Raw genomic sequence first — 27438 nt, 5'->3', positions numbered from 1 at the left:
GTTTCTTTTCTTGACTATTGAGGGAAAGCGCCAAACATAAAGGTACAGAAAAAGATTTAGGAATCAACTATTATTTAGAATGCATTGAATTTTTTGAGGTAGCAATTTTTTTCTTCTTCTTAGCTTATCATAAATTTACTTTAATCATGAAACAGAAATTCCTGTAGATTTTAAGCGAAGCTACTCTTTTATTCGTCATTTACATATACATGTAATACATGTACAGACACTTGTTTTAAAGCTATTCTACAATTAAAGTTTATTTATAAATAATGAACAAGACTTTCAAAACGTTCACTGTATTATAGTTTAATTTTCCTTTTTAAAATAAGGCCTTTTTTTATTTTTGAATGTGGTGTTCTTGTTTTGTTTTACTAATTGTTAATCATTAAGGAAACTGCATTTTTAACTACTCTACATAAATCTTAAGTAACTATTCTACAAATTTTAAGTGTAAGAATTATAACAAATTTGCTTTTAATGTTTAAATCATTAAGTTATGATTTAAACTTAAATTTTAATTAGATTTTGTTTAACTGTTTTTTAGTCTAATATTTAATTAATTTTTTTTTAGGTATGTCTTCAAATACAGAAAAAAGACATCTTTTCCAAGCTGAAATTTCATGGTTTTGGCCTGACATTAATGATATACAACTCTGTTAAAAGCTTCTGCTAGCAAATTATCGACATCCCATTTTTTAAATTGAATCATCATTATTTTTTTCTGTATGTTGACTTAATAAAAGTGGCCATGGCTGACATGTCCTTGACATGAAGAAGTTTTAAAGATAGTGTGATGACATACTTAATACACGCATAAAAACTACACAAAATTTTAATAGAGAACAATAGCCTCTGTCTTTGGGCATAAGTATAATATAAAGACTTACTAATCGATGCCAAAAATAACTCAGTCTTCTTTAATTGGTATTTGACATTTTTGAGCAATTGGATAGCTCTTTAAGTTATTAGCTTTTTGTTTGACTTTTTGGTAATTGAAGATATACAGGGATAGGTTCATTGAGGATAGATTAATATTCAAAGAAAGGAGAAAAATAAAATGTTTTTGGGTCAGGGATACAAGGATAGGCAATTAATGATATATTATAGGGCGATTCTTTTTTCTCCAATTTACCTACCTCAGTAACCTTTGTTTTGTACAATTTAAACAGAAATAGATTAATTTCTTCTTCCTTCATTTGTCAATTTAAAATTTGGCAATAAGAATCTGAAACAAAAAAATGAACCGAAATATATATAAATTTTTTCTCATAAATTATATTTTTTTTCTTATAAATTTAATATTTTTCCCCCTCATAATTTAAAAGTTTTAGTATTATTATTAGCCTTTTAAATATACTTCTTTAATAACAAAAAGTTATACGTTAAGCCTAAACATATAATCTAAGATATTAAGAAATGAAAAAAAGTATACACACACACACACAGAGGGGTGTAATTGAACAAATGTGTATATTCTAATAACTTAAATTGAACTTGACCCCACCCCCCATATTTTCATAATTTCAAGGATTTTTAGGGTGGGTGGGGGGAGGGGTATCTAATAATGATGGGAAAAGAATTAAGAGGGGGGGGGGGGGTTAGTCAATTATAAAAAAGCTCACTGAAAATTGGTGAGGTCAGAAAATATTATTAACATCTATACTCAACTCCTTCCCCCTATGATCCCAGAGGGTGTAACTACCCCCCCCCTCCCATCGCAAATAAGATGCATTTTGAAAAGAATTAGATAAACAAAACAAATCTCAATTTAAACTCCAAAGGATAAAGAAATATGTAAAAATGATTTTTCTTTCATAATTGTTTTAATGTTTTTATCATGAACTGAAAAAATTTGAAATTTTTTATTAGAGTTCAATATTTTTCATTTAAATGTGGTATTTTGTATTCTTTCAAACTAATTTTTCTATTTATTTCACCCTGACAAAAACCCCACCCCTCCCTCCCCCCTAATATGTATGCCTAACATACAAAAGTTAATGAAAAAGAGATGGAACCTTTTTTTTCCAAATGCTTTTTTGATAATTGGTATTAGCCTTTGTGTGAGTGAGAGCATTTTTTTCTGTTGTGTTGGTTATTTAAAGGTTGGTGTATATATAGATAGGGTTTGGTAATTTAGACCTAATTGTGTAGTTTTAATTAAAATAGGCCCAAAAGGTTATAAATGATATCTGTATTGATATATTAGATCATTTATAAGATAAAATAGCAGAAAAAAGTATATTTATTTCTATGATTATATTTGAAATGAAAAATGATTTTGTAAAAAGGTATAAAGTTGGCTAAAAATAGATGGACATTTGTCAATTAGGTTGTATAAAAGCCAATGGTAGATGTAAATTTGGCAGAATACCTGCAAATTAAAAAAGGCAACACCACATAACAGTTTTTTGTCATACAATTCATACAATCCAATTACAGGTCAAAGTTAAATAGAGGAGCTTTGCTGCTAAAACAAAATATAGACAATGAGATTTAATTTTTTTACCATCTACATTCTAAAAATTACCTATTTAGATCCATGACGTAAACATTTTTTTCAGCGTAGTTATTCACAATAAAATAACCATATCGAATTGAAACTAATCATAAGTTTTTTTTTACTTTAATCTAACAAGCTAATACATTAAATATTCCTTTCCTGAAGATATTTGTAAATCAGAAAGGCTTTAATGATTTGATTTAGTTAAGAGAAATACAGTAAACAATATCTCCTGGTTTTGCATCATTGGCACAATTGGATTTTACTAAAATTTACTCTTTTTTAAAGAAAGGTAGACAAAAAATGTTACTTTTCTGCAAGATGCGTGACATTATGAGTAAAAGCAATGGGAATGTCTTTGTTTTAAGCATCCAAATACATATTTAAAACTCATAGACTAAAGCTATTTTGTCAAATGGTTTCTTTTTAATAAAATTTCAAAAAGTATAATTTTGGGTTTAAAAGCTTAAAATGGCGAAGTTTTTAAATTTTTTATTCTAATAGACTTTAAGTAATACATGTATGTGGTAATTTGACCAAAACAGTTGTTAATAATGCTTCTTAATATTATTGTTCTCATATAATCACGGTCTACGTGTCGGTCCAGGGAACTAAGGATGGTGACATGCAAAATATATTTTGTTTTGCCTCTAAATATACCTATAGAGAATAGGGATACTGGTTGGCAATATAGATAGATTGTATTGCCAAAATAGGGTTTTACTAACCTATTGATTGCAGAACGCTTATTTGAATGTCCATTTAGTGTATGGTTATGAGTTAAAAACGTATATGGGCCAAGGCATTCCTCAAACTTTTGCTATTTTCTAATGCATCAAAGAAATAAAATAAGAAAAAAATTAGATTGAAAATGCATTATCTATCCCTTAATTGTAAAAATGTTATTATGTATGTTACTATTATATAAGACATGTAGGAAGCTGTAAAATAGCCCACACAACAACACAACAACACACCCGCAAGCTAACAGCTGGATACAAAAACTATTTTATCACAACAAAATATAAGCCAATACTGTTATATTACTGTCAAAGAAGATAAAGTATAGAATAGAATCCAGGTAGAAGATTCTGCCTGGCTAGCCTGAAATAAAATTGGAACTTTTGAAAGCCCTAAATGGCTACAAGGCTTGTAGTAAAATCACATGATTTCAGATATTATCGAGAAATGATATGAAAAATAAATGCCTTTTTTAACAGTATACTAAAAGCCTTATAGCCAGTCGTCCAGCCATATTTGTCCTATTCACAATGGATTAAAACCTTATAGTACGAGCAAAACTTTAAACAAAAATTCATTTCAACATGAATTTAGTAAAAAAATGACTTAAGAAATATTTGGTTAAAAATAATGATCACGGCATTTGTATTATGGTTGCGCATGAATTTGTTTACAAAAAATCCTTAGCAGCTGATTTTTAATTCTTTCAAGGTCTGAGATTAAAAGATGTTTATATCCAATCTTATATTTTTCAGTATTCTAATTTCAATTATTATCATAAAATATTTTATTAATTGTTGATTTATACACAAGTTACGTTTACATTTCATTAGCATGCGCAGTTGATTAAATTATGAAAATTTAATTTTACATTTATTTGATTTTATTTCAGCTTAAAATAATTTTTAACAGTAGAGACATAAAGTTAGAGAAAAACTTTAATAATTTTCGATATATTTGCATCAAAAAGATATTATTTCAGTTTTGTCCCAACTTGACATGTGTACCACTTAAGTTTCATATTATGTTTTTATTGCGCAAGCGCAACTTTTCTTCAATATTCCCTAAAATATTTGAGGTTTTCATTTCTATTCCTCCTTATTCTATGATTACTGTACTGTAATATACTGTACCACATCGTTCTAGAACTCGTCCCTATGTATCAATTACTTCAAAACACAAGTATATTACGTTGAACAAGCATTATGTAAGGGTAAAGACAAATATAAGCGTAGCAATAACAAACTAATAACAATTCTTTTCATATGAATAACATAACTTTTGCTTGCATTAACTGAATTATTAAGAGTTGTGAATTTTTATATACCAATGTACATTATTAATATAGCGTCGTCGCCGTGTCTAAGTTGAGTAAATTGACAAGAAGCAATGCCTAATAAAAAATGACGTCATACAATACAAATGATCAATGATTGGCCAGAATGTATTGTAATCGACCAATGGTAAAATGTATACTGGTCTATCATTGGTCATTTATATTGTATGACGTCATTTGTATTAGGCACAATCAGCTGCTTCATTTGACCATTCGTTCCTTGTTTATTTTTGGTTGATAGACAAAGTATCACTTCCCTCTCTGCTGAATATAGAACATATTTTGCCCTGGGTGACAATTATCATCATAAATAGACATTATTTTATTTACATTCAATTTTAACAAAAACAGGGATGACAATATCAATTGGTAGAGATATACAATCATAGCAGCCTGAATAATTTAGCCAAAAAGAATCTTAACTTTAAATTTGAGAAGCTAAAAATGCAGCCAAGAAAATATTTCCCATTATAGTCTCTTCTCAAAATTCATGTCTAATATTAACTGAGATAGAAGTTTTTCCAATAGACAAACCGGACGAAGTGAGTTTAAGAGTAGTTTCGCTGTTAAAAAGAAAGAAATGACCATTGACAAAATATGTATACTAGCATGTTTGTCGCTTCAGGAACAAGGCATCGTGTCATTATTAGAATAGCTTCCTGTCAAAAAATTGTGTAGTTATCATATAGGCGATATTGTGGTGATTTTTATTTGAAAATTAGTGAAGACCAGTCCCAAATTCCCTGAACCTAAATGAACATAATTCTGAAAGCTCTAAAATCACACACAAACGTCAACCATAGTTCTCATCAGAGATGCAGCGATAGAACAATCGGATATATATTAATCTTTCTGTGTACAGAGAACAGAATTTTGAAATTTGACCTATTTTTCAAGGAATAAATTTAGAACTCTCACTTTCTTAGGCAAGTGTCGCATTTCAAAATAATTATTTGTTCCTGGGACTTTCTAATGAAGGGGTTGCACTTCCCTCCCCCCTCTTTGATTATATAATTTAATCAAGGACTCTATTAATAAAGAATAGAATGCATTTTTTTTTCTGGGAAAAAATCAGGGAAAGAGAACAATAATTTAAAGAAAAAAAATCACAGAACAGACAAGAGCAAGATTATTGTACGAACATTTGAATATCCTTCAAGAGATTTGTTTTCACCCCCCGTGATCCTTCAATTATTATTAATTATTCATGGCCATAAATGTCCTTGTTAAAAATATTTTTTCCTTTAGGAAACACTTACCTGCCTTCTTGGAAAAAAACATGAATTAAAGTACCCTTTGTCCTGTATTATACTAATTTATCTATCCTTTTTAATGAATATGTCACTACGCTTTTATTATTATATTATGGTTGAATAGAAAACAAGGATGAAAACATCAAAAGCTGAAAAAGTGACTTCTGAATTAGGGTATGATGGAATACAATTTGTTTAAGATAGTAAATTTGCTTATTGTATTATAACGTCGCTATTTATGCGCAAAAGTATCCTTGTTAACTAATTTTAATGATTTTGAAAAAATTTAATTTTTTTTTGTAAATGTTCATTTAAGAGAAAATTATAAAATATTAAAATTTTATCCTAAAAAATAATTGTTTAATATATTTTACTTTTTGTATTATTCTTTTTCTGTATTCTAGCTATTGTTTGACATATAATAAGTAGTTTTAGTTTCAGCAGCGAGGGAGGTACGACCCAATATTTGATTTTTTAGCAGATTTTTACATGAATAGCGACTATACCTGTCGTTAAAACAACTGTATCTTTATCGTTGTATAGTGGATTATATCAAAGTACTAACGTTCTTCATATAAACCATTTTTACACGTTTGCTATTTAAAACTACCTAAAAATAGCTCTAAACATTTTCTTTGTCCTTGATTTATACTGAATTTTCAAAGAAATTCTTTTAATGCTAAAATTCGACTTTGCACACCCCTGAAATTTTAATAAACCAGGAACTTTAGAATTATTTGGCTTTTATCATCATTTGTATTTTTGACAGCTAGTTAAATTATAAAGAAAAAGGAATTATTGTTTTTTTCTTCTTTTTTGTCAAAATTTTAACAATTTGATTTAATATTATGTCCTTTATTTGTGCAGCTACTCTATAATATTTAATATCTTTCCATCTTTATATAAAAGTAAGAGGATGTCTCTCTATCTGTCTGTGTGTTGCGAAATATCTAAATAACCACTGAACCAATATCATTGAACCAAGCTTATCAAGGTCAAGGGAAGATTGGGGAAAAATAATTCTAAATATTAAAAGTTGAGGTTTGACTCCCCCACACTTCCTTCAAATGTCTCTAGTGGACTCTAAGGGCATTTATAATATGTTTACTAATTATATATTATTTATTTCAGGTATTGACCAGCAGTACGGCTATAGGATGTCGCCTCCAACAGACACTATTGCCAGAAAATGGCGCAAACTCAAAAAACGCTGCAGCTTTTCCGGCAGCGACCGCGCGGAGCGGCTAGTCCGCAGCAAATCATTTACAGAGCCAGAAATTATGGCAGGCAAAAAAGAAAATAGCGGAAATGATCATTACAACGGAGATTATCAGGAAAATAATCGGTTGGCAGAAACAAGAATTACTTCAGATAAAGACAAATACTTGACTGTGGGTAGTAAGGATATGCCAAAGTTTCAAGGATTACGAGATCGTATAAGCCAATGGAATAGTGAATTAAAGAAACGCCGAGCATCCACAGAAAACTTATCTGCCCTGCAGGCGGCCAAAATTGAAGCGGCCGCGGCAAATTCTGGCGGCTCATCATTGATAACATTTACCAACTCTAACAATTGTAAAATTTCCCCAGAAGACAATTCTATGTTTGTAATGGCCTCGCCCAAGCAGGGCTATGTTAAAAGTGCTGTTGTTATCTCATCAAACGCCAAAGAATCTACTGCCGTTATTGATAATAATTCCCCCATAATGTCAAAATCAACAAGTCTAAACCGCTTTAACCACTACAACAATAATACCAACCGCCAACCCGCGCATAGAATATCGCCACGGAACTCAACTCCCGTTAAGTCATCGGGGAAAGAAATTAGCGGCAACGGCAGTGAAACGCCGCACCAACAGCACAGCCCACTGGCCGACAGCCTGGCGTGGTCAAGCCCTAGCCCGTCACCGCCGGCTAGTGAAGACTCCGGAGAGTTTCACCACCATCACAACCAAAGAAACACGAGCAACTGTAATGACTCCACCCCGTCTCCCTTCTCTAACTCCTCCTCCTCCCAGCAGATGATGTTCATGGACCAAGACTCGGGCTACGACGGCTTCTGTCCTGAAAAGTCTATCTACTCTACAGGATCATCGGAGACTAGCTCACTGCTGTCATCCGACGGCCATGAAGGTGGGGTACATCACGCCAACCAATATCCTATGTCGGCGGATTATACATTTCCACGGGCCAGAACCGGACGGCCACGCCCTAGTCCAATTTATGAGAAGCATAGCGAGTATGGAAACAGGGATATGTTACGTGATAGTAATACGAGTAGCAGTAGTGGTGTTGATACATCGCCAATGCCATCACGAAACAGCGGTAGCATGAATCATTATGGCACCGTTAATACGTCGCCGCGCGCCAAAATAGCTCAGGCCACAGTTGTTAACCTAGTCAACAAGTCACACAATCATCCCCGCCAATACAGTCGCCAAAACCAATCGCCGCCGTGCACGCCACCCCCGCCGTTACCGCCACGTCCTGCCTTGCACCCAGTGTCACCTAACTCACTACCGCCGATTCCAAGCAGTTTGACAAAACCAATTGGCCGACATAATATTCAACACGGCGCCGTTTCTCTACCGCGTAAAAAGTTTGAATTTGCAGAGCGGGCTCGCCGGCGGGGTAGTTATCATGATGACCAGCCGGCATCCACAGATGCAGGTGGTAAAAACAGTAGCGCAACTCTGGATAAACGCAGTGACATCCATATTGGATCTGAGTTGGTTTTGGAGCCATTGTCTAAGGTGAGCTTTACAAAAAATCTAACTTAATCATGTGAAAAGGGGATAGAATAAATAATAAAAACACGACATTTATGATTTAACTTAACTGAAAAATTGTCATATAAATGTCGCAAATTATAATTTATTATTATAACATGATACAAAAGCCTCCTTGTGGACAGGGATATTTATTTGTGAAATAATTGCAACAAGAAAATAACATTATTAAAATCTACTTTACAAGAAAAAAACAATATTTTCTTTAAAACATAAATAATGTGACAAAAATACAACAAACTTAACTTATTTAACTCACTTTGATTTAAAGACGAACGGCCGTACATTTTATTATCATATTTTCTTTCTTGGAATATTAAACCCTGCCTTTATATAGTAGAAATATTGAAACCAAATTTCCCAAGTCAAAGTAGTTTGCTTCCTTTTAAACATACATGCAACCCCCGCAGGGGTAAAGAAATACTTTAGCTAGCCCAAATAAAGATTTTTGAAAACAAAATATCAGTTAATCCGTTTTGCAAAAGGGCCTTTTGTAATCTATAACTTTTTACTAATAAAACCTTTTGAATAATTTTTCATCTTCAATCTACTTGAATTTTGATTTTTCTTGCACCCTTGCACTAAATAAAACACACACACACACACACACACATACAAACACACACGCATATTAAAGCTACACATGAAAAGCCACCATGAGAAAATATTATTTTGCCTTTGTAGTTTAGTAGGATATTATTTTGAAGCATCCACATTCTTTTAATAAGGCAGTCTTTTTTTTTATCTCTGTTCTACTTTTACGTATGAAGCAGCTTATAGTGCATAGTAAAAAAATGACTTCATACAATACAAATGACCAATGATAGGCCAGTATACATTTTCCTTTGGTCCAATACAATGTATACTGGATTATCATTGGTCTTTTGTATTGTATGACGTCATTTTTATAGGCTGCTTCTTAATTTCTAGTTATTTTATGTCAGCGTTGTGGATTTAGATAAAAGTGTTGATTAACAGGACAAAAAACCTATTGATTCTTGCAAGTAAACTATGCATTCACAGACTTCTTACATCTTATTTTGTAGATGTATACAAATATCAATGTTGGACGTATAAAAGTATCCTGATCCCAAAATATTGTGCCTTAAATCAAAATTGGCTGAAGTAGGCTAAACACATACATATACCACACAGCAAGAGGGAGGGTTAATATAAAAAAACAAGTAGTAAATTGATAGGACAATTCTAGCATGCTTAAATTAACGAAAAGAGCTTAAGAACACCCCTTATTAAAAATAATTCTAATCTTTGTATATTTTTTTAAGTTAAGGACATAAATTGTCCTTTATTATTTTACCTAACTGTTTATTTATATAATACCTATTCCAAACTCTGTATATTACGCTAGGGGGCATTTGGGGGGAAGGTAGATATAATTATTTCCTGGCTAGCTTGAGAGAAACCAACAATTTGGGGGAGAAATCAAACCAATACAAAACATTCAAACGATGAGAATTATGAGATTTATTATTTTATAGTTATTTTTTTATTTCTTGGTAAATATTTTGAATTTGAAATAAATTTGATATTATAATTAAAACCCAGATGCATCTCGGAAATGGATGGTTGGCTGGAGTTTTGCCTTTCAAAGAAGTCAGAAAGTGGATTTGCCACCAGCAGAGCACCATTGAGCAACTTTTAATTAAATGACATATTAGATATAATAAAATTTAAGTTTTTTCTATTTTCTATACACAACAATGAACAATGGCGAACTGTCTTAATGTTTAAATTATCATTCAGATTCGCTACTTTAAAGTACAGAATTTTTAGATACTATTAAGAAAAACCATAAATAATTATATTTCAGAAAAAAATAACAAAAGATAAATAAATTCAATAGTAGTAGAGCTTTACCTAAGTATCATTTATTTAATAAAAGTTGGGATCAAGTCTATATGAATATATTTTTTCACCAATTTTAATTGTTGATCCAACCAAAAGTTTAAACATCACTATAACCAGCAAAAACCCGGCCCCTTATAAACGATTTTGCAAAATATGTTAAAGTTGATTAAATTTAATTACATTTGGTACGATATGAATTTTTAAACATGCCTAATGTACCAACCTCAAAAGTTTTCTATTTGCTTGGTCCAAATGTTCTTTACAAGAATCTAGGCTAACACGCGATTTACATTAACAAGAATGTCATTCAGTCATTCATGATAAAACAATTACATGAATGCTAAGCTTCCATTATGAAATTTAATTTTATCAGTAGCATAATATCTGAAAATGTTCATTTGCTTTTTTCAGATTTTTGTACATATTAAAATCAACCAATAAACAATGATTTTACAGTCATTTTAACTTTACATAAATAACAAAAGGATAAAAAGTTCCTAATTACAGAGAAGCTACGCTAAAAATTTTAAAGATAAAAATGTAAAGAAAACCTTGTTCCCATGAATTGTTTATTTTTTTATATTTTTGTTATTATTAGATTAATATTTTTCTTTATAAACTAAGTTCATGGTTAAATCATTATTGAAAATGAAAGAAAAAGAACGGAAAACTTGACGAAAAGTATTTAACTTCTGCACTGAAATAACATCATTTTAAATTGCAAAATGAGCCATTGGATTACATTTGGCATGCCTTGTTTGATGTTCAGCAGGACGGACGAACGTAAAATTATAGACACGCTCTAGTTATATATCATCAGAACTCATAAAAGGGTTCTTTTTCAGAGCCCACATATCTATTCCTATATTTATGCCTTTAAAAGAACAATTCCAATGCCTTCATAAATTGGTTTACTTTGTTTAGAAATTTAATTGTATTAGTAAAACAGGTAGATTAAGTTCATAGTTAGCGCAGCAATAAACCAAAATCTATATATTAGCTTATTAGAAGATTTAACAAGGATAACAAATTATAATATAATACTAGGATTTTTGGAAAACGTCTGAAAATACATTTCACAGGACTGCAAGAGATATAAGAACAGTCGTTCAAATAAAGATATAGAGTTGATACACTTTAAAAAATGTATATTTTTTAAATCGCAATATTACAGTTGTATAACTTACTTTTTTTGTATTGTTTTTGATTTCTTAGTAATATTATATACAAAATATTAACCTAGAAATAGTGTCTAACTTTTTATCTTTGTGACGTAACAAAAATCGAAGGATAAGAGGGGAGGTGGGATAGGAAACCCCTAAAAAAAGAAGGATTTTTGTTACGTCACAAAGATAAAAAGTTAGACACTATTACTAGGTTCCAAAATATAAATATTAAAAAAATCTTTCAGTATTTTTTTCATATTAATAATAGCAAATACATTTATAAGGGTTTCGTTGTAATTTTTAAAGAATTCTACATCTAGTTTTTATTAAATGATAATACTTTGACAAATGGTCTTTATGAAACAACCCCTGTACTATTTAAATGTAGGACGTAGGTCGGTCTATTCTTTGTAATGGTTAGCACATAGAAACCATAAACCTGTATTCACACGATATCAAACAAGGATGTAATACTTACATTTAGGGAAAGGGAAGTATTTTCCTAATAGGCCTGCTTAGATTATCTGACAAATATATAGGCTTTCATATCTTAGAAAATATGTTTAAAATAAAGAATATTGCTTTAAAAGAAACTTTAATATTAAGTTTGTTATATAAATTGATAAAACTTTATGGAAACCCCACTTTGATTGTGGGGTAGGGGGGAAGTGAGGCATTAGATGCTTAGCTTTTTGGTTAGAGGGATGGGGGATGGGTCACAGGTTATTTTTGATTAGGTTTCCACCAAAGTTCATTGGAGACTTATATCTATCTACCAATTCCTCCAATTATCGATCTATTCAATTCAATTTATTTATTTTTGATATACAGGAGGGGAAAGAAAATTGAACGATAAAAATATCTTTTTCTTGTTAAATTTTTAAACTACAAAGGTTTAATTTTCTTTATTATAGCGAAACTTTTCTATAATTAGGGTCGGTCCATCCGTCCGTACGTCTGAGACAGATAGCTTTTTTCGCTAATTTAGGCATGTTAAAATTGTCCTATCGATTTCAAACTTTGCATGGTGATTCCTGTATAAGTTAGGTACGATTTAGAAAGCATAGCAACTCTATAATCATTACCAGAATGTCCGTACGTCCATTTTAAACATGTTGATTTTTATACTTTTTTAACAACAAATTTTTATGTGATCTAATTATCCGAATTATCTGATTTTTGGTATATTGATTCCTGTTGTCATCTTTGTTATGTTAACATAAATATATCATTCTAATGTCCCATTCCTGTATCCCCAATCAGATAGAAGGATGTTATTGCAATTAAATACATAATTTATAATTTGTAATAATTCTTTGACTGTTTGTTGTTGGGTGTAGATAGGTTTTTTTTTATTTGAAGGGTGAGGGGGGGGGGTTGTTTTCTAAAAGGGGGGTTGGGGAAATAATAATTTGTGAGAATAAGTGATGAGTGGTTGCATAGAACGCAGCTACTCTATAATTAACTGGGCTTGTATGTCTGTATTTTTTAGGGTTCCATATCTTCTACCATTCCGAAAAATTGCAAAACACTTGTTCAGGATGAAGAATTAGCTTGCATGAAAATTGTAGACCGATAGGTCAGCCGTTAAATTGATTTTAATGGATATAATAAAAGCAACCTTCAAAGTTAATAGAGGCCTTTATAGAAGTATGTAAATTTGACCCACTTAATCTTAAATTTGCCTTGAAATATAATTACAATTATTTTTAAAACAAAGATAACAACACTCATACAAGCAAAGCATGCCTTAACTAGGAAAATAATTATCAAGGAAGTCATGTAATACTGTGAAATGTTGGATGGATGGACGAACGAATCCTTATTGCGCAGAAATTAGGCTTCTAAAAAAGATAATTTTGATCATACACATTCTATATCAAATAATCAAGGATGATGACTGACAGACAGACAAACAAAGTAGTTTGAAGAGTTGCTTCGCTACTAATTTTGTGGAACTAACAGATTACTTCTAATCTTAAGCACTGCATAGAATAATTATTATAAAAAATAATCTGTAAAAAGTAGAGACTAAACTTTATGTAATATTAATTTTACAAGAAAATTTTTTTTTCAGAGTAAAGTAATTATTTTGATTTTTAACTTTTTCCATTTTTTTCCAACAAGTTCGATTCTTAGTCCTAAAATTAAGTAAGTAATCACTTCCCTTATCTTATCATATATAGTCTTCAGTCTTATATCATAGTCCTAATATTTTAGGAGAAATATTAGAATATAGCATTTTAAACTTTTAAAGTAACCCCATGATTTTTTACTTCTTAGTAATAAAAAACCTTTTGTAATTTGGGAGGATGGGGGTTGGGGTGTAGCTACAATTTTTTTTATAGAGAAAAGAACACAAAACAATTGGCTTTATAAGCGTGCGGAAGACGCATATATAAGGTGGCAACCTAACAAATAATATTGAAATTGGGAGGCCCTTCCCTCTTTGTCACCCCCGCAAGGTTTACACCCTCCTTACAACGTGTGCACGCCACCGATTGGCTCCTTTAAAAAAAAAAAACTATAGTATGCAGGGCATATTAAAGTATAATGTGCAACTTATCTATTTTGATGGATAACTTAATAGATTAATAAATTACAAGCTATATTATACATGTACACATCTTGTAGATGAAGGGTCAGATAACTGTAGCCATGAATAACTTAGCATTAGCTAAATGATAATTCCTTTTGATCAAAATTACATCCTAAGTGTATTATTTATTAAAATCTTATTTTTTTGCTTAATTTGTAAATTGATTATTTGAGATTTAGAGACTTAACAATTAAATGATGTAGTTTCTTTTAATTCATAAGCAACATAATGTTATATTTTAAAGTAAGAAGGAAAACTATAGTCAACTTACTGTACCATCTTATTTATACCGCTTTGGATATAAATATTCTAGTTACAGAGTAGCTGAGCTTGTTATAAGAAGTATGGCTGTAATCAATGGAATAATACAGTTGTATAGTTGTATGTATATAAAACAGGTGTCTAGCATAAGTTATGTCCTTACCCTTCCTATTATATATTCTTTCATCCCCTATCTTCAAGCTAAATAATATTGGCAGCTTATAATTTAGTTCTAGTGAGCTAAGTATTTCTTGTTTTACAGTTCGAGTATCCGTAACTTTCGTCTTTAATTATACTGTTATTCGAATGAATTACTGTTCTGGGAACCAGAAAGTATTGTTATTGATTGAGTTTGGCCTAGATTTCAAATGTTTAATTCCCTCCCTCCTTAAGGAATAACCCCCACCCCCAAAAACAAACCCTCCAAATACCCAATAACCTGACCTATCACTGCATTGCATATAATATATTGGAGAAATGTATTGGTAGTTAATAGTGTAGCAAATCTATTATAAAGACATGTATGTATGTCTAGCTGTAATTGGCACTTTAAAAAACTTCCTTGGACATGTATCGTACCATATGATAGAGCATTTTCCGCGAATTATAATATAAAAATCATAAAACCAATCCTTTTTTAGTTAGTTTGGGGCCATCTAACTGGAATTAATAAGAATAAAATTCCTAAATTTACAATCCACAGAAAACCTCGATAATACGATGCGATAAAAAGCTATTACAAATCTACCAATTCCTTTATTTCAGTTGCCAACAATAATATTAAAGCTGTCCCTTTCAGCAAATTTACTCCCAGTTTTGCTGTCCGTGCGTCCATCTGTCTCTAATTAATGAGCAGAAACATTGATTTTGCCACCCATGTGCATGGGTTACCCTGCGGGGCTTTCAAGAATGCTTTTCTTGTTTACGAAGTTAACAGGTATTTACACAGCAAAATAAAAAATGATAAAAATCACAATTATCTCCCTAATGCTGTTTAGAAAAATTATATTTTAGAGTTCTGAATTTCAAACTTTGAACGTATTTATCATTTTAAATCAACATATAAACCTAACACTTAGATTAAATGAAGTACATAAAGTCGGAAAAACAAGGGTAGAGTAAACTGTTAGATTACTTTTTATTTAGGTTTAAAGATAATTTTGTCTGTTAATACGAAAATAAAATTTTTGACCATTTTTAACATGTTGATATTACAAGCATTTTTTCACTTTCTTATCAACATCTTTGATAAGGTTATCTTTATAGTTAAGTATTAGCAAGCATTGTCAATAAATCTTATATTTCCCCACCTTTTGAAAATAACCCATGTAGCACTCCTTCTTCGTTTAACCCTTGAAGATGAAAAATTAGGTTAACTGTCACGCCTCCCCCCATCTCCAATCTTGCTCATAGCTTACTCCAAATTATGTAACCCCCCCACCCCTCTTCCTTCTCTGCTTGTAAGTCCAAGTTTATATGAGAGCAATTCTAAAGCCTTGGGCACTAATATGTTAGGGTGGTCAATTATTTATAGATGTTGATATGCCTATATTTTTTTTCAATTGTCATGGCTGATTTCAGAAAGTTTTAACAACGAAACCATAGATGAATTGTCATATAGCTATTTCTCAAATGATATGTCTTAGTAAAACTATTTTGGATTAATTATGTAAATTAATCTGCGACCCTTTCTCCCCCTCCTAACTTAATTTTACAATGTTAGAATTTCACAATTGAGAATTTATTGTTGTGTTTAAGGCAAAATTAAATTAGGGTATTAATATTTTGAAAATATAAGCCCATCCTAATACACAAACATATCAGTTTATATTGACATCATTTTGGCTCCAAGTCAGGTCCACTTACATGGCCAGGTATTATGAAAAAAAAGGATAAAAATGGCAGAGAATAATTTTAAATTCCCATAAAATAAAGGTTAATTTTATAGGTAAATTTTTTTTCGAAATTAATGTAGACTTTTAATTAGAAGAAAGATTTTTAGCAAAGATATATTCAAAAAACTATTAAAATAATACTGCTTTACAGTTTATTGTTCTTTTTCATTTTCTACATAATTGTTGTTTCACATTTATGGACATAATTGTCCTTGTTAATAATTTTTTCTATTTTTCGTTTTTATTATCCCTATCCATAGTTAGATAAGAAGGGGGAGAAATAAACATTTATATCTGAATCCCTCTCCTTCCAATAAATGCATCAATCAGCTTCCCCCAATTTTAGTTAGCAACCCCTTGAATTAAGTATAACAACTTTGTATATATAATTTGTCAAATTACTATACATATACACAACTATTTCGATTGGCATAAGTGAAGCTTTGCATTAAATATTATAAGTCTGTATGTAAGTCGTTTTCTGATGATTTTTGTTTTGCTTTTTTAATCTTATTTCTTTATGCAGGGAGGAAGGGAATATTTGGACGAACCCCAATCTGTCCTACTTTGAGAAAGACGATTCCAGTGACGTCATATACGTTTAGGGAAGTGGGGAAGAAAATCTTTTTCCTTTTCTCCAATCTCTTTTGAAGAGATTTTCTTCCCCCCTTCCCTTTTTCTTTCCCTAATAGCCGGCAATTTATCATTTATATAACATATAAAAGCTTTGATTCTAAAGAAAATATCATTCTTGTTATTTATGTTTAATAATAAGTTTCACCTTAAGTTGACATAATTGAGATATGTCAATCTGTAATTCATGTCACAATTCATGTGACACGGACAATTACTATGAAACAACATTTTAGTAAATTTAACATATATATTATCAATAAATCACTATACATCATACATGGCACATTTTATTTTATAAATTCGCAAAAATCATATATTCCAACATAGCATACTAGCGGTTGGACGTGGAAGTGAGATTATAGAGTATCTTCACGGCTAAAGAAACACAGTTAGAGTAAAGATCTTAATAAAATAAATCTATAGTATAATCTGTTCTATTATTTATTGTTTACAAAATAATTGTTTATAAGAAGGATATCTGTAATGTGACCCCGGTGTATTATTGCCTTAATTTAGGGTTAAACCAAATGTTATGTTATGTCAAAATGTAAATCTTAAATATTTCAACCTGTCGCGTCTCTATTTTTGATACGATATCTTTTCTTTGTTCGTTGAAATCTAGAACTCTAATACCAGTATAACTTCGAAACCGATTAATATCCGGTGTATTAGAACGTGTTCTCAGCCATACGGAAAATAATGTATAGCATCGAAATACAGACAATTTTCCACGATTATTAAAAATAAATTAATACATTTTGTTTTGCGGTTATTAAAATGAAAAAATATAGGTAGTATATTTCTGTTTTATTGGTATTCACTGTATATTATAGATATAATTATTAAAAATGAACGTATACAAAAATCCCAAAATTACAGAGGTAAAACTTTTTAAACAGAAAGTTTTCTGTAGGAATATAAAAATAAATATGTATATTAATTTTTGTTGTATGTACGTATAATGCATATCTTAAGTGCATTATAATTGAAAGATCTATGATACATTTTTCAACAATTTTTATATGCGTTGCAGCTTTAAAGTTGTAAAATTTCCATTATACATTCGTTTTACCTCTTTTTTCCTTATTTTTATAACATAAACTAGAGTATATATACAAAAAAAAATCTTCGGATAAATATGTACTTGTTTTTATTGTTCAGAAGCATTTTACGGTAGATGTTATAATTCAAATATTGTACAATAAGTACATGTATAAAGTTTATAATTGAAATCTCAATTTTACATATAATAAATATAATATCCGATTATTGTATAAAATTGTATTTTTATTTAAACAAAAGTTTTTTTTGATTTATAATATCGGGGCCATAAAAACACTCTTGATAAATCCCGTTACCAAACCCCTTATTGTAGAGAAGTTTTTTAAAAGAACGATTCTCAAATCTGATAAGTTTAGAATAAATTTAAGAGTATGCAATAAAAATCTTCTTTTTTGTTGTTGTTGCTATGTTTGTTAATGCATATAAAAACAGGGATGTAGGAAAAGCTTTCTGCAAAAAAATAAATTAGAGTTTTAGTTGTGTAGCTTCTCATTAATTAGCAAACATACTTTTAAAAAGAAACAAACATGTTTTCCTTTTTTATAAACGGATTTTGTATAGTTATTATACAAATTGCTTAAAATAGAATCATCATTTTGGGTAAAATGTCACATGTATAATTTTTTTGACACTACCTGCCTAATGTATTGATGTATAGTACAAATTAGGGTACCCAGAGCATTTTCTTATTATCCCTGAAAAAAAAAGTATGGTCTGTATGTTCCTATAAATTAGATTCAATGCACTTATGACAAACTGCCCACTTACTTCTTGCTGGTGCTGAGAAAATGGTTTAATAATTTTGTACAAAATTAGTTTAGGCTTCACTGAATAATTTTGTCTTTTGTACTTTAATTTTGGGTGGAAAGAAAGGCGTGTAGATTTATTAAGAAGCCCTCATCATCCCAGAATAGGAAACAATAATATTAAAATATCTAAAGCTAGTTTTAATAACTTTAGTATTGTACAACAATAAATCGAGGCCATTTACCCTCCTCTAAAAGTGCTGCTTTAAAGTGCCCTCTCCCCCATAAAAATTTGAACTAATTTTGATAATCCACCAACGTTATGTATGCCTTGCATTTTATTACACATTAATTGTAAGAAAAAGTATTCTAAAAAAATATTATTATCCATTACCTACCAAAATTTAAACAGATAAGACATCAATAATAAGAGTTGTTTAAAGAAGCAAACAAGGACGAATACGACTAATACCTTTTTGTTAAACGTCAAGCTATACATTGGGGCACAAATAAAGTAGTTTTGCAGTTAAGATGTTACTTTCTATGAGTCTAAATATTTTCAAGATGTCAAAAAATTAAGGTTGGCCCAAATGACCTAAAAAGGGTTCATATTACCTAAAATTTATCAAATATGTCAATTAAGAAAAATAACCGATGCAGTGTAGTGTCCAACACTTGGAACTTTTATTTGTACATTTTTTATTGTACATATACTTGTTTTTTTCTAGTGGTACATACTTTGGGTTGATACGTGCGTCCATATGACTATACTCAGTCTACGCTCTATAGTAATTACACAGTCTAGTTTCTAACTGAGGAATAAAAATTATAATAAAATGAAATGTATAAATTACTAGTTCCCAGTAAAGGTGACCAATGCATCGAATGTAGGCCTAGTTACAGCAATCTTATTATTTCTATGTAGTTTATAATTAAAACACGCTACATTTTTAAATATTATAAATTAAAAAACCGATAAAAAAAACAATCTGAGCCTAAAAATATAATAGGCTAATGTCTGCTAATGATTGTATTCCAAATATAGGTTGTTTTCTATTAAATAAAAAAATGTACCAATATGTGACATGTTTATCATTATTAAAAATTGACACACATCCCCCAAAAAAGCAAGGAATTTAAACTTGAGTGTATTTTTAATCAGGTGCTACAAAGATTTTAAAAATTGCAAAATGAATTAATAGATGAATTAGCATTTATCCCTAAGTAAACAATATTTATTTTCGAGGTTGATTTTCTAGGGGCACCCAAGAAGAAAAAAAAGCCTTTGCGATTGTTCCTTGTATAAATACACACAAAAAAAGATTTTATGTAAAGCCTTGCCATAGTTTTTAGTTATTGATAATCATCATCATCGCCATTTATCTCTTCTTTCCAGAGCATAGGCCACGCACAATGGTTCTCCATTTATCTTTGAATTGGGCCTCAGTAGAGGCTTCACTGAAAGATGAAAAATTCTTTTTACTCAGTTCTTCAAGGAATTCCCTCCTCCAGGTTGTTTTTGGTCTACCTGGTTTCCTTTTTCCTGTGAAGGGGTCCCAAGTCAAGGCTTGATAGGTTAAATCATCATGCCCTTTCCTTAGAGTGTGCCCCAACCATCTCCATTTTCTCTGTTTTATTGTCAGTTTGATGTCTGACATATCACTGCGCTCTAAAAGCTCAGCATTTGTGATCTTGTTTGGCCAAAAGATCTTGTGGATTCTCCTAAGACATTTGTTGACATATGTCTGAAGCTTGGAGACCACTGCTGTGTTTAGGAACCAAGTTTCGGCCCCATACAGCAAAACAGACAGAACATTTGACTTGAAAAGTCTTAACTTGGTCTTTATGGAGATGTTGTTGGAATTCCAAATTATATTCAAGCTGGCAAAGGCTGTTCTAGATTTGTTAATTCTAGCTTTAACATCTGTCAAAGTGCCTCCAGCTTCATCAATTTTACTTCCAAGATACTCAAAGCAGTTAACATCCTCAAGAATTTGGTTTCCAATAGTTATTGGTTCTTGGGAGTTTGCATTTAATCTGAGTATTTTAGTTTTTGGAACATTTATTTCAAGTCCAACTTTCTTGGAAGTTTCAGCTATCATGTTAGTCCTTCTTTGCATTTGACTTCTATTGCTTATTAACAAAGCAATATCATCAGCAAAGTCCAGATCTCCCAAAAATTTGGGATTGCCAAATAACTGCCAGCGAATGCCATCATTGCTTTCACAGTTCTTCATGATCCAGTCAATGGCAAGGAGGAAAAGGAAGGGAGAGAGAAGGCATCCTTGTCTGACACCTGTTACAATCTCAAAAAAGGTTGATAGTTTACCTTTATACATAACATTTCCACCTCCTTTATGATAGATAGCTTTAATGATATTGATTATCTTTTCTGGAATGCCATAGTGTCGGCAGATTTTCCAGAGTGATTTCCTGTCTAAAGAATCAAATGCTTTTTTGTAGTCAATAAAGTTTACAAAAAGCTCAGAGTTCCATTCCTTGGATTGCTCTATGATGATTCTTAGAGAGGTTATCTGATCAATAGTGGAACGGTTTGGTCTAAATCCAGCCTGATTAGGTCTTAGCTTTTCATTAACCTTCTTCTTTATTCTATTAAGAAGAATCTTACTAAGGATACGGCCAGGTACTGAAAGAAGCATTATCCCTCTGTAGTTTCCACATTGGGTCAAGTCTCCTTTTTTGGCCAGTATTGAGATATGTCCATTTTTCCAGTCCTCTGGGCATAACTCATCATTCCATATCTTAGTGATCAAAGGTAGGAATGCCTCAGCAGATGTGTCTAGGTCTGCTTTCATGACCTCAGCTGGGATGTTATCAGGTCCTGCGGCCTTGTTATTTTTCAAACTTTTAATGGCCTCTTTGATTTCCAATAGATTTGGCGCTCGACAGTCAATGTCAAGTGCATCTGAGGGTGGAATCTCAGTTTCTTCCTCTGGAACTGGAAGATTCAGCAGTTCAGTGAAATGTTCTGCCCATCTATTTAGAATATCCTCATCAGTTTTAAGGAGTGAACCATCCTTATCCCTGATGTGTGATCCTGATTTGTGTACTTTGCCTGCAATGCTCTTAGTAATCTCATAGACATCTTTCATTCTATTTTGATTAGCAGCATTTTCTGCTTGCAAGGCAAGGTTTTCCAAGTGTTCTTTTTTGTCAATTCTGACACTTTTTTGGATTTCCCTGCTGAGCCTCTTATACAGGTCTTTATCTTCTGGAGAGTTTCTAGAGAGTGTCTTTTGTCTTACCTCTCTTCTTTGATCCATGAGATCAATGGATCTTTGAGTGATCCACGGCTTTTGGTTAGCCTTTTTGAAACCTAATTTTTCTTGGCTGGTATCATTATAAACTTTTTTGATACCTTGCCAAATATCTTCCACTCCATCTTCCTCTTGAAGAGTCAGCAACTCAAATCTATTCTTTAGAGTGAGCTTAAACTCTTGCAACTTTTCAGAGTTTTGGAGGGTTGTTAAATTATATTTCTTCCTGGGGTTAGGCTTTGTGTCCTGCTTTTTAAATCTAAGCCGAACTTTAGAAGATAGAAGATAATGGTCTGAATTAACATCAGGTCCTCTTTCAACCCTGACATCAAGGAGAGAACCTTTAAAGCGTCTAGATATACATATGTGGTCTATCTGGTTAAAGGTTCTTTGATCTGGTGATCTCCAGGTGGCAGTATGAATCTTTTTGTGTTTAAAGATGGTTCCACCAATGACAAGTTTGTTTTCAGTACAAAAACTTACAAGTCTATCACCATTGTCATTTTCCTTGCCATTACTTAAGCCTAGGCCATATCTGCCCATAACTTCTTCTAAATTCTCATTATTACTCCCCACTTGAGCATTGAAATCTCCTAGGAGCATGGTCAGATCCTTTTCTTTATGACCATTTTTAAATACAGAGTCAAGCTGGTCATAAAATTCGTTTTTGACCTCTGTATTTGCTTGTTCTGTAGGAGCATATGCTACTATAATTCTCAGTTTGATGTTTTTAACTGAGGATTTGAAATAAGCCTCCATAATTCTAGGACCATGGGGTTGCCAACTGATCATGGCCTGCTCTGCTTGCTTGGTCAGCATAAGAGCCACCCCTTGATTATGGCCTAGATCCTCATTCATATGACCTGAGTATAGTATTTTCAAGCCAGAATGATGTTTAAACTCTCCATTGTTTATCCACCTTGATTCGGTGATAGCCAGGATGTCAACCTTGGCTTTTAGCATTTCTCGGCAAATGTTTTCTGTCTGGCCTGACTGAAACATTGTCCGAACATTCCAGGTGCAAATTTTTGCTGGTCTGCGGGAATTCAGAATCATCCGCCTGACTGGTCCGTTAGCGGTTTCCCAGCCAAACATCATATTGTTGTTTCCAACCTCTACTTCGTTCCCGAGCCCAAAGTTAAATTGGTCATTACTTTGTGCGGGTTGAACATAAGCAGGTTTTTTCTAGGGAGGGATTGTTAGCCCCACCCAAACCCCCTGAACTGGGGGAAGTGACCAGAATTCAGTCTGGCATCTAATAATACACAGGACATATTAAAAGATAAATAAATGTTTTGTGGCACCTCCTGAATTTTTTATGACAGTATTAGTTGCCAAGTTCTTACCAAAAAAATTCTGCTGCCATTGAATTTTTTCCATTAATTCTAACGGTCAAAAAACGCATACACAATATATGTAAATACATGCATATTAGCGGGGACCAAAAGTCTCTTTTCAGTTTCGTTTAATTTGTGTTTGATGTATTGGTTTAATTTGAGACCTTTTGAGTTTTTAGAACTACTTTCAACTGTCCCCAGAGCCGAGCCTCTAGGGGTATCAGAATTACAGAAAATAAAAGAAAAAAACTGCCTGTTATGTTATCTAAATTAATATATTTTTAAAATTTTAAGTTCTTACTACTTAATATTTTAAATGATTTTTTAAAAATCCTTAAATTTACTATACTCCTACATTTCATTTTTATGTTTTTATTAAACTTTAAATATGACCATATTTAACATTGACAAAAAATATAAGTATTGGGACAGTCTAACAAACAGATATATGTGTGTGTGGTGTGTTTTAATGTAAAGAAAAATGACTAGTTCCTTGTATTATCAACTTATATATCTATCTATGTAAAATAAAAATTATCTATCTATCTATTTTATATGAACATATATTGTTGTGTTTTAGCATACAGATACAAATTAATTTCAAACATTTTTTGTTGCTCTATCCTGATTGGCTTTTAGTAGCGTAGCGACTCTATACTTCACTTTGTCGGTAATGATCAATACATTTCCAATTGTTAAATTAATAGAGCCTGAATTTGAAATTAGGGGGGGGGGGGGGAAGGTTGACATTACAAAATTAGCCTAAAACCATTCCAAGATTTAAACTAAAAAAATAGCCTAAAACTTTTACTTCTAAATATGTAAAGCTTCACTAAAATAGAGAACACAATTGGTGCAGAGATAGCAGACATAAAATAAGCTTTAAACAATAAAAAAATTAATAAACTATATTTTAAAATAAAAAACTTATGGATATTGCAATCCTTGTTAGAATAAGCTTTTATGGAATTAGAAAGGCATTGTTTATGATATAATTTTAAGTTATTTAAACAATAGTTTATTAAGTTTTACCGTTTAGGATAAAAGCTTTTTTATTACTTCATTATTTGGTGTTAATTATTAGATTGAGTTTTTTTTAGTTTGTTTCGATGGGAAAAAACAACGAAAGTTTATAACCTCTCCCGCTTATTTCTATATTCATGGCTGTAAAGAATAAAATAGAATTATATGAAAGTAGTCATTGCTGACATAATATCGACATAACACTATTCATTATAATAAACTTAAATAATTAAACAAAAAGTTTACAGAGACCAGATGATTTTTTCCCATTTCAACGTTCATTCATTCATTTCTGTAATAAAACAAGCAGATAAAAAAAACATAAAAATACAGACGGACAAACATACAAGATTATTTATAAAGAATCAGCCGCTTAAAATAATTTACTTTGGTGAAAGTGATATAAAGGGATCAGGGGCGTCCAAGCTTTTTATTTTGGGGGGGGTAAAATTTTTTTAAGGGGGGGGTAATTCGGTTTTGGGGGGGTAAAATGGCGCGCGAAGCGCGCCGCAAATTTTTTTTACCCCCCCCAAAATTTTTACCCCGGGGGTAAAATTTGCTTGGGGGGGGTAATTACCCCCCCTGAAATCTGCTGGCAGGGGTAAAATTTGTTTACCCCCCCCAAAATTTACCCCCGGGGTAAAATTTTTTGGGGGGGTAAGTTAAATTTTATCAAAAATTTAGTATTAAAAATGCGCGCGAAGCGCGCAAAAATTTTTTTTGTTAGAGATTTTCTATTTTGGGGGGGGTATTTACCCCCCCAAAATTGTTTGGGGGGGGTAAATACCCCCTCCTAAATGGATGGGGGTGCCTACGGCACCCCCAGGGTAGGGGTAAATTTTAAATGGGGGGGGTAAAATGAAAAAAAATTCGTTTGGGGGGAGGGGTAATCGCCCCATTACCCCCCCCCCCTTGGACGCCTATGAAAGGGATTTAAACTTTTTATAGGAACAGCCAAGAGTTTCCTAAAAATAATTTTCTGATAGTAATTTTAATAGGAAACTGCTAGTTTGTACAACCCAATCTAGATTTTATATATATCTCTAAAAATTTTAAGCTAGTGTATAGCAGAACGAGTATAAAAAATATTTCGATCAGTATAATTTACAGTCCAATGTCCCAACCTAGCTGGCCATAGTTTTAGTTATAATTGCGACTTAAACATTGTACAAATTCTTATTTTGTTTGTAATAGATATCACCCATGGCCACTAAAGTCGACATTAATAATTGAAATTGTATGTCAACGCAATGCCTCTAGAATTAAAAGCTTATCATCTATTATTTATTTCAAAATTTATACCCCTGTGTGTGGTAATGCAACCTTGAAACTATTTAAACCCTTTGTGCTAATTGACATAAATCCCGAAAGTCATCTACAATGGGTTACAATCAGGAAGCTTATAATAAAAGTTAAAAAATTAGGGTTTCTCTAAGCAGTAACTCAACAACTTTAGTAGGTATGCTTTAAGCTTTTCATTGATCCCTGTTTTACGGTTTATTGTTCTTTTTACGTACGATAGAATTGTTCTAGTTTTGTAATTATATTCTATTATTTCTAATATTTTTTTTTCTTTTTGTAGGTATGTTAAATTCAGCTTTTTCCTACTTTAAGAAACTAAGTCTTGGTTTGTGGTATTAACATTAAGGACAACTACCAAATATGGGAATTTCAGGGGGGACTATACCACCTTGAAAGTCATCCTTAGAAATTACGCGGGGTGTAATTACCCCCCAACTTGACCCCATACCCTCTGACATGAAAAACTCAATTACAATCCTAAACATTATCTGCATGTCTTGAGGTTAAATTACAATCATGTAAAAATTTACAGATGATCCAGGCTGATATACATGTTTGAATATTATATGTATGATTATACTAGGGGCTCTTTATTCGAAGGGATATGGAAGGGCAGAAAAAAAGTCTAAAACCATATCCAGACATACTTATAAAAAAAGGATAGCTTAAAACCATCCAAGGACCTTTGATAAGCTTCATTGTAAAGGAGAATCATATTGGCTCAGTGGTTAGCGAAATCCTTCGCTACAGACATAAAAACCCTACTACTATACAATGTACATAATAGGAAAATTCAAACGTCTGTTGAAATGACAATATGTTATGAAATCAAAGTGACCATTATCGTCATTTCACTATTCTTCGGTTTAATATAGCTAAGTTTTAACTAAGCAAATCATAATTAAATTAGCTGTTTTAAATGCACACATATGCGGATAAGCTAGTGAGTTGGGGTAATTACACCAATTTCTCCTAAATTTCAACATCCTTGCTTAATTTCATGTTAATAATCAAATAATTTATTTGCAAGTATCCTGTGTCGACTATATCACATAGAAATAAAGTTGTCGTGGCTGAAACATTATCGACATGGTGTTCAAATGTCATTTTCACGTCAGTCTTATACTCATATAATAAAGCTTTTTATTTGAAAATGCCTAAAAATATTCTGTGACCAAAAAAATCAACCAATGATGTTATTGAAACCATTTGTAATTTTCGCTCACATGTAACAAATGCTCTTGCTTGCTCTTGTTATAAATTTACGTGTGTGTGTGTTTATGTGTATGTGTGTGTGTGTGTGTGTTTATGTGTATGTATGTATGTATGTGTGTGTGTGTTTATGTGTATGTGTGTGTGTGTTTATGTGTATGTATGTATGTATGTGTGTGTGTGTTTATGTGTATGTGTGTGATTAGAAAAATTTTTCAAAGTAATTGTACCCTTCATATTGTAATGACGGTGATTTATCAAGGTGTATTAAAATTAAAGTTGAAAAATAGGCAAATTAACAACTTTTATTTCTTTGCTTTTGTTTAATAAAAAAAGCCAGAGAGAGGTCTCTAAGAGGTTTCCGAATATGATTCTTTTTAAAATTCTCCTTCAAATGATTCAATAACACTTTTCAGTATTCTATTTATCA

The 27438-nt window shown here is 31.5% G+C and overlaps 1 protein-coding gene across 1 annotated transcript in view; it reads left to right on the top strand.

Annotated features, from left to right (window-relative positions):
• Positions 1 to 27438, top strand: part of LOC145310023 (uncharacterized) — a 60302-nt gene that overhangs the window by 18242 nt on the left and 14622 nt on the right. The window contains exon 2 of the mRNA XM_080150377.1: positions 6965 to 8586. Coding sequence (XP_080006503.1) covers positions 6991 to 8586 — 1596 coding nt within the window. The 5' untranslated portion in view covers positions 6965 to 6990. The remainder of the gene's footprint in view (positions 1 to 6964; positions 8587 to 27438) is intronic.

Source organism: Acartia tonsa, chromosome 2 (genome assembly GCF_053477335.1).
Source record: "Acartia tonsa isolate MP-2025a chromosome 2, ASM5347733v1, whole genome shotgun sequence".
NCBI lineage: Eukaryota > Metazoa > Arthropoda > Copepoda > Calanoida > Acartiidae > Acartia > Acartia tonsa.
Note: the sequence above shows the minus strand (reverse complement) of the source record. Positions and strands in the feature narration are given on the sequence as shown.